At 43.8% G+C, this 18,834-nt stretch overlaps 1 protein-coding gene across 1 annotated transcript in view; it reads right to left on the bottom strand.

Annotated features, from left to right (window-relative positions):
* The window catches only part of LOC141050284 (beta-enolase), a 37,738-nt gene extending 23,419 nt beyond the window's left edge, over positions 1 to 14,319 (bottom strand). Inside the window, exons 1-4 of the mRNA XM_073547180.1 lie at positions 14,295 to 14,319; positions 4,273 to 4,363; positions 3,959 to 4,054; positions 3,823 to 3,881 (exon numbers count right to left, since the gene is read on the bottom strand). Of these exons, the coding sequence (XP_073403281.1) occupies positions 3,823 to 3,881; positions 3,959 to 4,054; positions 4,273 to 4,357 (240 nt within the window). The 5' untranslated portion in view covers positions 4,358 to 4,363; positions 14,295 to 14,319. The remainder of the gene's footprint in view (positions 1 to 3,822; positions 3,882 to 3,958; positions 4,055 to 4,272; positions 4,364 to 14,294) is intronic.
* Positions 14,320 to 18,834: the final 4,515 nt, after the last annotated feature.

Genomic DNA, 18,834 nt, shown 5'->3' with positions numbered 1-18,834 from the left:
CAGGAGAGACTGAACCAGAGGTGAACCCAGAGCCGGTTCCAGAGGGTCCCAGTAAAGGAGGTACCCTGACGTCACTTCTGGCAGCCTCCAGCATGGAGTTCCAGGCTGCTCTGCACTCAGATGCCAGCCTGGACAAATTGAGAGGTCTCGCCGAGACGCCCACCTCCAAGCCTGATAAGGAGAGGGTGTTCTGGGAACGAGGAAGGTTGTACCGGGAGACAGTACCCGGAGATCCTAAAAAGGAGTGGTTGAGGGAAAGACAGCTGGTCGTCCCCTATCAGTTCAGAACTGAGTTGTTGCGGATTGCCCATGAGATTCCACTCGCTGGACACTTGGGGATCAGCAAAACAAAGGCACGGCTGTCTCAACACTTCTATTGGCCCAAGATGGGGACAGATGTAACACACTACTGCCGCTCCTGCGCCACCTGTCAAAAAGTGGGTAAGGCGGGGCCTGCTCTTAAGGCTCCCCTTATTCCTTTGCCGGTGATAGAGGAGCCTTTCCAGAGAATCGCGGTGGACATTGTAGGACCGCTGTCCGTCCCCAGCAGCTCCGGAAAGCGATACATTCTCACCGTGGTAGACTACGCTACCCGGTACCCAGAGGCAGTAGCTCTGTCTTCAACCAGGGCAGATAAGGTGGCTGACGCACTGGTGACCATCTTTTCAAGAGTAGGATTTCCCAGGGAGATGCTTACCGATCAAGGGCCCCAATTCATGTCTCGCCTAATGGAGGCTCTCTGTGAGAAAATGCAGGTGACGCAGCTGGTATCGAGTCCGTATCACCCACAGACTAATGGTTTGTGTGAACGTTTCAACGGTACCCTCAAACAGATGCTCCGCATACTGGTTGAGACCCAAGGGCGCGACTGGGAGCGGTACCTCCCACACCTGCTGTTCGCTTACAGAGAAGTTCCGCAGGCCTCGACCGGGTTCTCCACCCTTCGAGCTCCTGTATGGCAGGCGAGTCCGGGGACCCCTTGGGTTGATAAGAGAATACTGGGAAGATGAGCCAAACCCCACAGAAGTGTCCATCGTGGATTATGTCATGTGCTTCCGTGACAAGATGCAGACCTTGACGCAGTTGGTGCATGACAACATGACGCAGGCTCAGGCTGACCAGAAGCGCTGGTACGACCAGAACGCCCGGGAGCGGACCTACCAGGTGGGTCAAAAGGTGTGGGCGCTGGTCCCTGTACCAACGGATAAGCTTCAGGCAGCCTGGGAAGGCCCGTACGTCGTCCACCAACAGCTCAACCCGGTCACCTACGTAGTCACGCTTGACCATGCTCGGGGTAGGCGCAAGGCCTTTCACGTCAACATGCTGAAGGCGCACTACGAACGTGAAGCTTGCGTCCTACCGGTCTGCAATCTGCCAGAGGATGGGGAGGAAGATCCCCTCCTGGACATGCTGGCCCAGGCCAAGGCCGATGGGTCCATTGAGGACATGGAGATAAGTGGTTCGCTAACCATATCCCAGCGGTTGCAGTTGATGGCCACCCTGGAACTCTTCCGGCCCGTGTTCACCAACCGTCCTGGGAGGACGGAGTTAGCGGTTCATGACGTGGACACCGGGAATCACGCCCCATTACGGCGAACACCTTATCGGATCTCTGAAACGGTGCAACAAGTCATGCGCCAAGAGATCGATGAGATGTTAAGGCTGGGGGTGATTCAACGGTCAAAAAGCGCGTGGGCTTCACCTGTAGTCCTCGTGCCTAAAAAGGATCGAACCACCCGGTTCTGCGTGGACTACAGGGGGCTCAACGCCATCACAACCTCTGATGCCCACCCAATGCCGCGCATCGAGGATCTGCTCGAGCGGTTGACAAAAGCCAACTACATATCCATCATGGATTTGAGTCGGGGATACTGGCAGATTCCCCTGAGCCCTGAGGCGCAGGAGAAATCCGCCTTTATCACCCCCTTTGGACTGTACGAGTCCACGGTCATGCCCTTCGGCATGAAGTATGCCCCTGCCACTTTCCAGCGGATGGTCAACCACCTGCTTCGGGGACTGGAAGAGTACGCAGTGGCGTACTTAGACGATATTGCCGTCTTCAGTTCCACCTGGGAGGAACACCTTCAGCACCTCCAGGAGGTGCTCAAGCGTCTTCACCAGGCAGGCCTGACCATCAAGCCGGGGAAGTGCCAGATAGGCATGCGCAAGGTCCACTACCTGGGGCACCGGGTAGGCGGGGGTTCCATGAGTCCGGAGCCAGAAAAAGTGGACGCAATCGTGTCCTGGCCCACCCCAAGGACCAAGAAACAGGTGAAGTCCTTCTTGGGCACTGCAGGGTACTATAGGCGGTTCGTACAGGACTATAGCGCCCTTGCCAAACCCTTGACTGACCTCACCAAGCAGAGGCTACCCCAAACAGTCAACTGGACAGATGACTGTGAGGCGGCTTTCCAAGCTTTGAAAGCAGCCCTGTGCAACTCTCCAGTGTTGAGAGCAGTCGACAGCAGTCGCCCGTTTCTGGTACAGACCGACGCCAGCGAGTTTGGCCTCGGTGCTGTGCTTAGCCAGGTCGATTCGGGGGACCAAGAGCACCCCGTGTTGTATCTGAGCCGGAAACTTTTGCCGAGGGAAGTGGCATACTCGACCATCAAGAAGGAGTGTCTGGCCATGGTGTGGGCACTGCAGCGTTTGCAGCCCTACCTGTACGGGCGCGCCTTCACGGTGGTAACTGACCACAACCCTCTGAGCTGGTTGCACACAGTGTCCGGAACCAATGGAAGGTTGATAGCAGTGGTGGAGCATCCAAAATAAACCCCCCCCTGCGGCAAATTGTAGAGCGAGAGTAGCTTGCTGGATATTTTGGTCACATGGTGCCAGTGGTGGGATACTAAGATAAGCCCCAACTGTGCCTGTGATAGCCGTGTGCCGGCAGTGTGTCTCGTCCCTCCGTCCGCTGATACACCCGTGTCAGTGGTGGGACTGTGACATAGTGGTGACAGCGGGACCCCCCGTTAGTCGCCCGTATTTGGACGAACGGCCGTGGGCTGTTCGTCACACTGACCACTATACTCTGGACCATCAGACCCCTGGCTATTATATTCTGGACCATCAGACCCCTGATCACCATGCAATGGATCATCAGACCCCTGACTATATTCTGGATCATCAGACCTCTGGCCACTATATTCTGGCCCATCAGACCCCTGACCACAATACAATGAACCATCAGACCCCTGGCCACTATACTCTGGACCATGAATCCCCTGGCCACCATAAACTGGACCATCAGACCCCTGACAATCATACATCAGTCCATCAGACCCATGACCACCATACACTGGACCATCATACCCCTGACCAGTATACTCTGCACCATCAGACACCTGACGAACATACACCAGTCCATCAGACCCTTCTCCACCATACACCAGTCTAACAGACCCCTAACCACTATATTCTGGATCATCAGACCCCTGACCACTATACATTGGACCATCAGACCTCTGACCATCATAAACCAGTCCATCAGACCCCTGACCACTATACATTAGACCATCAGACCTCTGACCACCATACACCAGTCCAACAGACCCCTAACCACTATATTCCGGATCATCAGACCCCTGACCACTATACTCTGGACCATCAGACCTCTGACCACCATACATTGGACCATCAGACCTCTGACCATCATAAACCAGTCCATCAAACCCCTGACCACCATACGCCAGTCCATCAGACCCCTGACCACCATACACCAGTCCATCAGACCCCTGACAACCATACACCAGTCCAACAGACCCCTGACCACCAGACCTTGGACTATCAGACCCCTGACCACAGTGCTTTAGGGTCACTTACCTTCTCTAGAACGGCGGGGACAATAGTCTTGTTGATGTGCTCCACCGCCTTTTGGACACCTGTAGGGAGTAGTAGTGGTTACAGAACATGTGGGGAGTATGGGTAGATCCCCATGGATGATTTATAATGGCCTCACCTTTCCCCAAATATCGTGATTTGTCACCATCTCTCAGCTCCAGGGCCTCGTAGATTCCTGTGGAGGCTCCGCTAGGGACCGCAGCCCGAAACATCCCTGTCATAATCAGAACAAGAAACTGCTCAGCTGCTAGCAATGCATCTCCTCATATACTCTGTGCTGCTGGGGACGCTTCAAATATGTAATTATCAATCTGTGACCTCTCAACGAAGCAGCGCAACCCTCTCCTGAAATACTTTGTGCTGCTCTGCAATCAGCATCACAGGACCCGTGACCTCTGTACCTGAGTGTCGCATGATGATGTATACACGCACCTTTCCCGGTGTACAGGTCCACCTCTACAGTCGGGTTACCCCTGGAGTCCAGGATCTCCCGAGCATGAATCTTCTGAATAGACATAATGCCCTGAAGAGGAGCAGGAGATAGAAATGAGGGGAGACAGTGATCACATGACAGTAATAATACCGATATACACTGGTCACATGACACTAACAATACCGATATACACTGATCACATGACAGTAATAATACCGATATACACTGGTCACATGACACTAACAATACCGATATACACTGATCACATGACAGTAATAATACCGATATACACTGGTCACATGACAGTAATAATACCGATATACACTGGTCACATGACAGTAATAATACCGATATACACTGATCACATGACAGTAATAATACCGATATACACTGATCACATGACAGTAATAATACCAATATACACTGATCACATGACAGTAATAATACCGATATACACTGGTGACATGACAGTAACAATACCGATATACACTGATCACATGACAGTAACAATACCGATACACACTGATCACATGATAGTAATAATACCGATATACACTGGTCACATGACAGTAATAATACCGATATACACTGGTCACATGACAGTAACAATACCGATATACACTGGTCACATGACTGTAATAATACCGATATACACTGGTCACATGACTGTAATAATACCGATATACACTGATCACATGACAGTAACAATACCGATACACACTGATCACATGATAGTAATAATACCGATATACACTGATCACATGACAGTAATAATACCGATATACACTGGTCACATGACAGTAACAATACCGATATACACTGGTCACATGACTGTAATAATACCGATATACACTGATCACATGACAGTAATAATACCGATATACACTGATCACATGACAGTAATAATACCGATATACACTGATCACATGACAGTAATAATACCGATATACACTGATCACATGACGGTACTAATACCGATATACACTGGTCACATGACAGTAATAATACGTATATACACTGGTCACATGACAGTAATAATACCGATATACACTGATCACATGACAGTAATAATACCGATATACACTGATCACATGACAGTAATAATACCAATATACACTGATCACATGACAGTAATAATACCGATATACACTGGTCACATGACAGTAACAATACCGATATACACTGATCACATGACAGTAACAATACCGATACACACTGATCACATGACAGTAATAATACCGATATACACTGGTCACATGACAGTAATAATACCGATATACACTGGTCACATGACAGTAACAATACCGATATACACTGGTCACATGACTGTAATAATACCGATATACACTGATCACATGACAGTAATAATACCGATATACACTGATCACATGACAGTAATAATACCGATATACACTGATCACATGACGGTACTAATACCGATATACACTGATCATATGACGGTAATAATACCGATATACACTGATCACATGACAGTACTAATACCGATATACACTGATCACATGACAGTACTAATACCGATATACTCTGATCACATGACAGTAATAATACAGATATACACTGATCACATGACAGTAATAATACCGATATACACTGATCACATGACAGTAATAATACCGATATACACTGATCACATGACTGTAATAATACCGATATACACTGATCACATGACAGTAATAATACCGATACACACAGATCACATGACAGTACTAATACCGATATACACTGATCACATGACAGTAATAATACCGATATACACTGGTCACATGACAGTAATAATACCGATATACACTGATCACATGACAGTAATAATACTGATACACACACTGATCACATGACAGTACTAATACCGATATACACTGGTCACATGACAGTAATAATACCAATATACACTGATCACATGACTAATAATACCGATATACACTGGTCACATGAGAGTAATAATACCGATATACATTGATCACATGACTAATAATGCCGATATACACTGGTCACATGACAGTAATAATACCGATATACATTGGTCACATGACAGTAATAATACCGATACACACTGGTCACATGACTGTAATAATACCGATATACACTGGTCACATGACAGTAATAATACCGATACACACTGGTCACATGACTGTAATAATACCGATATACACTGGTCACATGACAGTAATAATACCGATATACACTGATCACATGACTAATAATACCGATATACACTGGTCACATGACAGTAATAATACCGATACACACTGGTCACATGACAGTAATAATACCGATACACACTGGTCACATGACTGTAATAATACCGATATACACTGGTCACATGACACTAATAATACGTATATACACTGGTCACATGACAGTAATAATACCGATATACACTAATCACATGACAGTAATAATACCGATATACACTGATCACATGACAGTAATAATACCAATATACACTGATCACATGACAGTAATAATACCGATATACACTGGTCACATGACAGTAACAATACCGATATACACTGATCACATGACAGTAACAATACCGATACACACTGATCACATGATAGTAATAATACCGATATACACTGATCACATGACAGTAATAATACCGATATACACTGGTCACATGACAGTAACAATACCGATATACACTGGTCACATGACTGTAATAATACCGATATACACTGATCACATGACAGTAATAATACCGATATACACTGATCACATGACAGTAATAATAGCAATATACACTGATCACATGACAGTAATAATACCGATATACACTGATCACATGACAGTAATAATACCGATATACACTGATCACATGACGGTACTAATACCGATATACACTGGTGACATGACAGTAATAATACGTATATAAACTGGTCACATGACAGTAATAATACCGATATACACTGATCACATGACAGTAATAATACCGATATACACTGATCACATGACAGTAATAATACCAATATACACTGATCACATGACAGTAATAATACCGATATACACTGGTCACATGACAGTAACAATACCGATATACACTGATCACATGACAGTAACAATACCGATACACACTGATCACATGACAGTAATAATACCGATATACACTGATCACATGACAGTAATAATACCGATATACACTGGTCACATGAGTGTAATAATACCGATATACACTGATCACATGACAGTAATAACACCGATATACACTGATCACATGACAGTAATAATACCGATATACACTGATCACATGACGGTACTAATACCGATGTACACTGATCATATGATCATATGACAGTACTAATACCGATATACTCTGATCACATGACAGTAATAATACAGATATACACTGATCACATGACAGTAATAATACCGATATACACTGATCACATGACAGTAATAATACCGATATACACTGATCACATGACTGTAATAATACCGATATACACTGATCACATGACAGTACTAATACCGATATACACTGATCACATGACAGTACTAATACCGATATACTCTGATCACATGACAGTAATAATACAGATATACACTGATCACATGACAGTAATAATACCGATATACACTGATCACATGACAGTAATAATACCGATATACACTGATCACATGACTGTAATAATACCGATATACACTGATCACATGACAGTAATAATACCGATACACACAGATCACATGACAGTACTAATACCGATATACACTGATCACATGACAGTAATAATACCGATATACACTGGTCACATGACAGTAATAATACCGATATACACTGATCACATGACAGTAATAATACTGATACACACACTGATCACATGACAGTACTAAAACCGATATACACTGGTCACATGACAGTAATAATACCAATATACACTGATCACATGACTAATAATACCGATATACACTGGTCACATGAGAGTAATAATACCGATATACATTGATCACATGACTAATAATGCCGATATACACTGGTCACATGACAGTAATAATACCGATACACACTGGTCACATGACAGTAATAATACCGATACACACTGGTCACATGACTGTAATAATACCGATATACACTGGTCACATGACAGTAATAATACCGATACACACTGGTCACATGACTGTAATAATACCGATATACACTGGTCACATGACAATAATAATACCGATATACACTGATCACATGACTAATAATACCGATATACACTGGTCACATGACAGTAATAATACCGATATACACTGGTCACATGACAGTAATAATACCGATACACACTGGTCACATGACTGTAATAATACCGATATACACTGGTCACATGACAGTAATAATACCGATACACACTGGTCACATGACTGTAATAATACCGATATACACTGGTCACATGACAGTAATAATACCGATATACACTGATCACATGACTAATAATACCGATATACACTGGTCACATGACAGTAATAATACCTATATACACTGATCACATGACTAATAATACCGATATACACTGGTCACATGACAGTAATAATACCGATATACACTGATCACATGACGGTACTAATACCGATATACACTGATCACATGACAGCAATAATACCGATATTCACTGATCACATGACAGTACTAATACCGATATACACTGATCACATGACAGTAATAATACAGATATACACTGATCACATGACAGTAATAATACCGATATACACTGGTCACATGACAGTAATAATACCGATATACACTGATCACATGACAGTAATAATACTGATACACACACTGATCACATGACAGTACTAATACCGATATACACTGGTCACATGACAGTAATAATACCAATATACACTGATCACATGACTAATAATACCGATATACACTGGTCACATGAGAGTAATAATACCGATATACATTGATCACATGACTAATAATGCCGATATACACTGGTCACATGACAGTAATAATACCGATATACACTGGTCACATGACAGTAATAATACCGATACACACTGGTCACATGACTGTAATAATACCGATATACACTCGTCACATGACAGTAATAATACCGATATACGCTGATCACATGACTAATAATACCGATATACGCTGGTCACATGACAGTAATAATACCGATATACACTGATCACATGACTAATAATACCGATATACACTGGTCACATGACAGTAATAATACCGATATACACTGGTCACATGACAGTAATAATACCGATATACACTGATCACATGACTAATAATACTGATATACACTGGTCACATGACAGTAATAATACCGATATACCCTGATCACATGACAGTAATAATACTGATACACACACTGATCACATGACAGTACTAATACCGATATACACTGGTCACATGACAGTAATAATACCAATATACACTGATCACATGACTAATAATACCGATATACACTGGTCACATGAGCGTAATAATACCGATATACATTGATCACATGACTAATAATGCCGATATACACTGGTCACATGACAGTAATAATACCGATATACACTGGTCACATGACAGTAATAATACCGATATACACTGATCACATGACTAATAATACCGATATACACTGGTCACATGACAGTAATAATACCGATATACACTGGTCACATGACAGTAATAATACCGATACACACTGGTCACATGACTGTAATAATGCCGATATACACTGGTCACATGACAGTAATAATACCGATACACACTGGTCACATGACAGTAATAATACCGATATACACTGATCACATGACTAATAATACCGATATACACTGGTCACATGACAGTAATAATACTGATACACACTGATCACATGACAGTAATAATACCGATACACACTGGTCACATGACTGTAATAATACCGATATACACTGGTCGCATGACAGTAATAATACCGATATACACTGATCACATGACAGTAATAATACCGATATACACTGATCACATGACTAATAATACCGATATACACTGATCACATGACAGTAATAATACCGATATACACTGATCACATGACAGTAATAATACCGATTTACACTGATCACATGACAGTAATAATACCAATATACACTGATCACATGACAGTAATAATACCGATATACACTGATCACATGACTGTAATAATACCGATACACACTGGTCACATGACTGTAATAATACCGATATACACTGGTCGCATGACAGTAATAATACCGATATACACTGGTCACATGACAGTAATAATACCGATACACACTGGTCACATGACTGTAATAATACCGATATACACTGGTCGCATGACAGTAATAATACCGATATACACTGATCACATGACAGTAATAATACCGATATACACTGATCACATGACTAATAATACCGATATACACTGATCACATGACAGTAATAATACCGATATACACTGATCACATGACAGTAATAATACCGATATACACTGATCACATGACAGTAATAATACCGATATACACTGATCACATGACAGTAATAATACCGATATACACTGTTCACATGACAGTAATAATACCGATATACACTGATCACATGACAGTAATAATACCGATATACACTGGTCACATGACAGTAATAATACCGATATACACTGGTCACATGACAGTAATAATACCGATGCACACTGATTCTGCACACTGTGACAGTGCGGTACGTGTGGCTCTCGGGTTCTACGTGAGGTATTTTAATTTGTTTCTAGAATTATCTCAGGAGGTTTATAAATAGCCGACGAAAAAGTCACTGTAGACAGATAAATGTCAGGACAATTATAGCCAAATGGAAAGGTCACCAGGACTGTGACTGAGTCCACATCATATAGGGCCACCCCACAATCCATACACTACTGGCACCTGGCTGTAACCGCATATAATATACAGTGCAGGGGTGACGGCGTAATATACAGTGTATAATGTACAGTGCAGGGGTGACGGTGTAATATACAGTGTATAATGTGCAGGGGTGACAGTGTAATATGCAGTGTATAATGTACAGTGCAGGGGTGACGGTGTAATATACAGTGTATAATATACAGTGCAGGGGTGACGGTGTAATATACAGTGTACAATGTACAGTGCAGGGGTGACAGTGTAATATACAGTGTATAATGTACAGTGCAGGAGTGACGGTGTAATATACAGTGTATAATGTACAGTGCAGGGGTGACAGTGTAATATACAGTGTATAATGTACAGTACAGGGGTGACAGTGTAATATACAGTGTATAATGTACAGTGCAGGGGTGAGGGTGTAATATAAGTGTATAATGTACAGTGCAGGGGTGAGGGTGTAATATACAGTGTATAATGTACAGTGCAGGGGTGACAGTGTAATATGCAGTGTATAATGTACAGTACAGGGGTGACAGTGTAATATGCAGTGTATAATGTACAGTGCAGGGGTGACGGTGTAATATACAGTGTATAATGTACAGTGCAGGGGTGACGGCGTAATATACAGTGTATAATGTGCAGTGCAGGGGTGACGGCGTAATATACAGTGTATAATGTACAGTGCAGGGGTGACAGTGTAATATGCAGAGTATAATGTACAGTGCAGGGGTGACGGTGTAATATACAGCGTATAATATACAGTGCAGGGGTGACGGTGTAATATACAGTGTATAATGTGCAGGGGTGATGGTGTAATATACAGTGTATAGTGTACAGTGCAGGGGTGACGGTGTAATATACAGTGTATAAAATACAGTGCAGGGGTGACGGCGTAATATACAGTGTATAATGTACAGTGCAGGGGTGACGGTGTAATATACAGTGTATAATGTACAGTGCCGGGGTGACGGTGTAATATACAGTGTATAATGTGCAGGGGTGACAGTGTAATATACAGTGTATAATGTACAGTGCAGGGGTGACGGTGTAATATACAGTGTATAGTGTACAGTGCAGGGGTGACAGTGTAATATGCAGTGTATAATGTACAGTGCAGGGGTGACGGCGTAATATACAGTGTATAATGTACAGTGCAGGGGTGACGGTGTAATATACAGCGTATAATGTAAAGTGCAGGGGTGACAGTGTAATATACAGTGTACAATGTACAGTGCAGGGGTGACGGTGTAATATACAGTGTATAATGTACAGTGCAGGGGTGACAGTGTAATATACAGTGTATAATGTACAGTGCAGGGGTGATGGTGTAATATATAGTGTACAATGTACAGTGCAGGGGTGACAGTGTAATATGCAGTGTATAATGTACAGTACAGGGGTGACAGTGTAATATACAGTGTACAATGTACAGTGCAGGGGTGACGGTGTAATATACAGTATATAATGTACAGTGCAGGGGTGACGGTGTAATATACAGTGTATAATGTACAGTGCAGAGGTGACGGTGTAATATACAGTATATAATGTACAGTGCAGGGGTGACGGTGTAATATACAGTATATAATGTGCAGGGGTGATGGTGTAATATACAGTGTATAGTGTATAGTGCAGGGGTGACAGTGTAATATACAGTGTATAATGTATAGTGCAGGGGTGACGGCGTAATATACAGTGTATAATGTACAGTGCAGGGGTGACGGTGTAATATACAGTGTATAATGTACAGTGCAGGGGTGACGGCGTAATATACAGTGTATAATGTACAGTGCAGGGGTGACGGCGTAATATACAGTGTACAATGTACAGTGCAGGGGTGACAGTGTAATATGCAGTGTATAATGTACAGTGCAGGGTGACGGTGTAATATACAGTGTATAATGTACAGTGCAGGGGTGACGGTGTAATATACAGTGTACAATGTTCAGTGCAGGGGTGACAGTGTAATATGCAGTGTATAATGTACAGTGCAGGGGTGACGGTGTAATATACAGTGTATAATGTACAGTGCAGGGGTGAGGGTGTAATATACAGTGTACAATGTACAGTGCAGGGGTAACAGTGTAATATGCAGTGTATAATGTACAGTGCAGGGGTGACAGTGTAATATGCAGTGTATAATGTACAGTGCAGGGGTGACAGTGTAATATACAGTGTATAATGTACAGTGCAGGGGTGAGGGTGTAATATACAGTGTATAATGTACAGTGCAGGGGTGACAGTGTAATATGCAGTGTATAATGTACAGTGCAGGGGTGAGGGTGTAATATACAGTGTATAATGTACAGTGCAGGGGTGACAGTGTAATATACAGTGTATAATGTACAGTGCAGGGGTGACAGTGTAATATACAGTGTATAATGTACAGTGCAGGGGTGAGGGTGTAATATACAGTGTATAATGTACAGTGCAGGGGTGACAGTGTAATATACAGTGTATAATGTACAGTGCAGGGGTGACAGTGTAATATACAGTGTATAATGTACAGTGCAGGGGTGAGGGTGTAATATACAGTGTATAATGTACAGTGCAGGGGTGACAGTGTAATATACAGTGTATAATGTACAGTGCAGGGGTGACAGTGTAATATACAGTGTATAATGTACAGTGCAGGGGTGAGGGTGTAATATACAGTATATAATGTGCAGGGGTGACAGTGTAATATACAGTTTATAATGTACAGTGCAGGGGTGACAGTGTAATATGCAGTGTATAATGTACAGTGCAGGGGTGACAGTGTAATATGCAGTGTATAATGTACAGTGCAGGGGTGACGGTGTAATATACAGTGTACAATGTACAGTGCAGGGGTGACAGTGTAATATACAGTGTATAATGTACAGTGCAGGGGTGACAGTGTAATATACAGTGTACAATGTACAGTGCAGGGGTGACGGTGTAATATACAGTATATAATGTACAGTGCAGGGGTGACAGTGTAATATGCAGTGTATAATGTACAGTGCAGGGGTGAGGGTGTAATATACAGTGTATAATGTACAGTGCAGGGGTGACAGTGTAATATGCAGTGCATAATGTACAGTGCAGGGGTGACAGTGTAATATACAGTGTATGTTGATATATAAGGTGGGGAGCCTGTATAACACACAGCATATAATGTACAGGCGGGAGCCTCTATCATCTATACGGCAGCTCTTACCCGGTGTGCGGTGCCACTGGCCGGTGGGTAATGTGACAGCTCAGGACGTCGCCTGTCTTATATACAGAGAGGGACGGCCGGGGGTCACATAACGAGCGCCTACAGGGAGGGGGAACCAGACACCAGACCACAGGGCTGGGAAAAAGTATCTGCGCCTTCATTGTCATAATATGCAATAATCAGGACATCTGAACAGTTCACACCGTGTGGGACCCCCAGCCCAGTCCTGCAGCTTTATACCCCCCCCATCTATTGCTGCCATATAACGCTACGTGTGCACGTGTCAGATTACACACAGGTTCAGTATCAGGATCCGGGCTGAGATACGCGCCACATCCAACAGTAATCTGAATCTTGTGATGTTTCTGTGGCGCCACTGAGGCTCAGTCGCCACAGAGGTACTACACCTCCTCCTAAGGTGTGGTGCCCCACCATCCAGGTAAGTTGGAGGCTCCTGACCACGCTCCAACACTCGCACCCCACACAAAAGAGTAGTTCAGCACAACCACATTGCGGCTCCTTGCTTAGAGAGAAGCAGAGCACCTTTGGTGGTTCCCTGCTTGGAACACTAGACATGCTGGGAGGTGGGTGGAGTTGAGAACACATAAAAGAGCAGGAAGGGTTAGGATTACAGGTCAGTCGTTCAGTCGAGTTCAGAGGTGAAGTAGGAGAGAGGAAGCCACTCGGGAGGAGTGGGGATCCCTGGAAGAGGGATGGAGGAAGGAGTGCTGCAACTGCCTCAGTGACCTGAGCCAGCTGGCCTGGGAAAGGAAAGGAGAAGGACATTGAACTGAAGCCTGAGCTTCCATAGAAGGGAAAAGACAAGTACGGAACGTAGGAGTAAAAGGGAACACAGAGGACGTGGGTTAGAGGAAGAACCCTGCCTAGAAGTTCTAAGCGCAAGGCTGGGGCCCGGTCCCCGAGGTTGTATGAACACTAATGGTTCTGCAGCAGACACCGGTGGAGTAGTTGGCTGTAAATGCACTACTCCCATCTAAGACTTGAGGGCACAACAGCAACACGGATAGAGAGCCGGGACTTAGGAGTAAGGAGTCCCTGAAGCAGGCTACAGCTGTCTGCCGTACAAGTAGAGTTCTTGGGAACATCTGTCAGGAGGAACTCCAGTGTAACACGGTACTAGGAGATCTTCACACTTAAAGGCGCTATAGAGGAGACATTCAGGAAAGGCACATAAGTTGGCGGAGTGTGGAAGGGAGCATTCCATCTTGCCTGAAGGTTGACCTAGTCCCTGACCCGGAGGACACGGCACAGAAGCGGGCACTATAGACTGTAAGTAAAGCTTTGGAAATACATGCCCTGGTGTCCTCCATTCCTTCCTGCGTCCGTTCGCCTGGCACTGCTACATCCCCTGCGCCGGACACTACACCATCTAAGTGTCTCCACATCTACACTGCCCTGGGACAACAGTCCTGCCTGTGGAGGGTTATACTGTCGGGGTCGTAAACGACAATAAATCCTCATTCACCAGTCATTCCAAATCATTGTGCGAGCGCAAAACATCTGGTACCGATTAAGAATGACTCAGACACACAGCTGATTCAGTCTTAGCTAATGTCCCGCATCCACACCTGTCAGGAGCAGTACAACAACTGGCTTTATTTACAAATACACAATACTATATTGAGTGTTAGGGGAAGGCGTGCATTAGGCGGGGTTTATGCAGTATACATCTAGTGTCCAGTCTCTCTCTGATTCGTCAAAAAGTCTCCCGATGGTTACATCTTCTTCACATTCCTGAGTTATCTTTTTTTAGGAGAAATGAAACTTAACTTAACTCTTTAGACACTGAATTTAAGTGAAAGTGAACACTGGCAGCCATCTTTAATACAGTTACATTTGCATTAGCAAGCAATTAGGAAAAACTTATTGTTTCACAGTATAAAAGTATAAAAGTTATATAAGAAAATATATTTTCACCTTGACAATCCCCCCTAAACACTAAGTTTTTCCCTTAATGAAAGATCCTTCGAGACTGTCCATGTGATGGGAAAAGGGGAGGTGGATTTCTTCATCCAGACACCTCAGAAGCTCTCCCCTAGCGAGAGGCCTCCAGGCAGCTGAACCCTTCACTAACCTCACATGGAGTTCTCCCGCTGTCCCTAAACTAAGTCTCTTAACATCATCTGAGAATGGGGGGTTTTGTCTACTCTCTTGAGGGGAATATACTTAGGGATCTCCCCTAGATCAGTACCATCGTACTCTGGTGGGTCTACTTCTTGATTGAGGAAGGTGCCAGTCGGAGTTGCTTTGGCAATAACCTTTTTATACAAGGGAATAACACAACAAAGAGTTATCGATCCAATTACAAGGAGGGCAATCAGTACTATACAAGCTTGTTGAAGGAATCCCTTGAGTCCACCCAACCAGCCGGAAAAGAAAGAGGTGTCTACTCCAGCATTAGTTTTCAATTCTGCTGCTAACCCAGTTATCTTTTTAAGGGCTATCATGGTTTTTCCATTCACTCCAGAGTTCTGAGGGATATAGGTACAACACTCCTCTCCCACCATCCCACAAACTCCTCCTTTCTCAGCTAATATCATATCAAGGGCTAGTCGATTTTGGAGTGTCATTCTAGTGTTAGGGCCCAATTCTTCAACTATACCTTGGAAGGCATCTTGGCTGAAATTGACAAACCTTTGTTCACTGTAATATATGTAATTGATCCATTCAACATTTTTATTAATCTGCACCTGTGGGATTATAGAAGCAAAGCCAGCATAGATCTGGTTCTGGGCTTTAAATTGGTCAGGCACCCCCCTTGGCACTCCAATAGCATCAATATATACTAGTGGATCTTCTTCATAACTCATATGGAGCTGATCGAGGCTTCTCCTTTTCCTGGTAGGTTCATCAGGTATCTTTGGATCCCAGGGTAGAATCTTGAACTGCATAGCTAGTTTAACAAGGGTGCATTGGCCTGTCCAGGCATTTGGCAACCTAGGACGGAGCTTACCATCTCCACATAACCAATAAATGTCATACATATATTGTGTATGTTTGATTAACAAGTCAGTATCTAGAGAACTATTCTCTTTGCAGAAACCTGTCTCGAAGATCCCTACTGGTGTACCTGTGGTGTCGTGGGAATTATAGCAGGTGTAATTGTCAGCTAATACAGTTACTTCTCCTGGGACCTTTAGTTTGGGTTCCTTATGAATTAGTGGGACGTAATCTGGGCAATCAGTGGGCTTCAAACCTTTCAACAAATTCATGACACAGGCAGTGGTGTTGTCATCAGGGAAAAGCAATGCATGTGTGTATAGGTGTGTATTCGCAGCAGCACAAGCAATACATCCTACAGAGATATTCTGGACTTTTACATTGTACCTCACCCATTCTAACCACAAATTTTTCCTTGGGGCTGTTTGTGTTTCTATGGAGAAAACCTCTTGCCAACTGAGACCTGGAATGGGGATCACTTCATTAACTACATTTTGCAAACGCTCACCTGGGCCTATTTTAGGTGTACTGGTAACGGGGGCCTTGGTTGGTCTGAAGCTAATATCCTGAAGCCGTATATGGCCTAAATACGCATAAGGTCCAGCACTAAATACATAATTATAATGCCTTCCTAGTACGAACGTCTGCAGATCAGCAGATTGAGGGCTTTCAAGATTTAGGAGAAGGGGGTGACAGCTTCTACCCCATTTACAGCCCCTAAATGGTTGCAGAAGGGCTGTTAGATGCATTCTCTCACGAAGACTCCTACCCGTCCCATCCTTGGGGAACATGGCTTCGCTAGGTTTATATCCCCAATCATTCCCCGTACTCCAGGCAGCATCTGTCCAATAATGACAATTATTGTTGTCTTGTCTGGTAACACACATATAGAACTGGATGATCCCCTCTACCACCCGTTCAGTCTCAAGGCACTTGACTACATCACAGAAATCAAATCGCCAGATATTCACCGGGGCTGTCAGGTTTACCCAGAGAATAAAGGGACCAGAATTCTTATTTACAATAGGGGCCGAAGGATGGCCCCAAGTCCCAAGGTCAAAAACAACAGCAACATTTCCCTTCAGTCACTACTGTGACTAAACACTGGTTCGGTCTCTTTTACAGTGTGAAGCATGAATCCAGGTGCTCTTTCCTTCAAGTTTTACTGCAGTGGGGGTGACCAGGATCACCGTGTGGGGTCCTTCAAATCTCGGCTGGAGACAATCTCTGCGCACAAACTTTTTCACATACACCAGGTCTCCTGGCACAAAGTCATGGACCACGTCACCTGTGGATTCTGGAAGAGAAGCAGAAACTGTAGAGTGGGTGTTAGACAGTTCCTTAGACAATGCAATCACAAATTGTACAACTTTATCATTTGTCTCAGAAAACTCTTGTGGCCTAATGTCTCCTATTTTAGGTGGAGCACCAAAAAGAATCTCAAAGGGAGTCAGGCCGTGTTTTCCCTGTGGGGTGTGTCTGATATGGTATAGGACCACGGGGAGCAAATCTGGCCATGGGAGTGGGTGGTCCTGGCTCATTTTAAGCAACTGGGTCTTAATTGTGGAGTTCATTCTCT

Source organism: Dendrobates tinctorius, unplaced genomic scaffold (genome assembly GCF_039654945.1).
Source record: "Dendrobates tinctorius isolate UK_male_01 unplaced genomic scaffold, ASM3965494v1 ptg000151l, whole genome shotgun sequence".
Classification (NCBI taxonomy): domain Eukaryota; kingdom Metazoa; phylum Chordata; class Amphibia; order Anura; family Dendrobatidae; genus Dendrobates; species Dendrobates tinctorius.
This window is presented reverse-complemented; position numbering and strand designations above follow the sequence as displayed.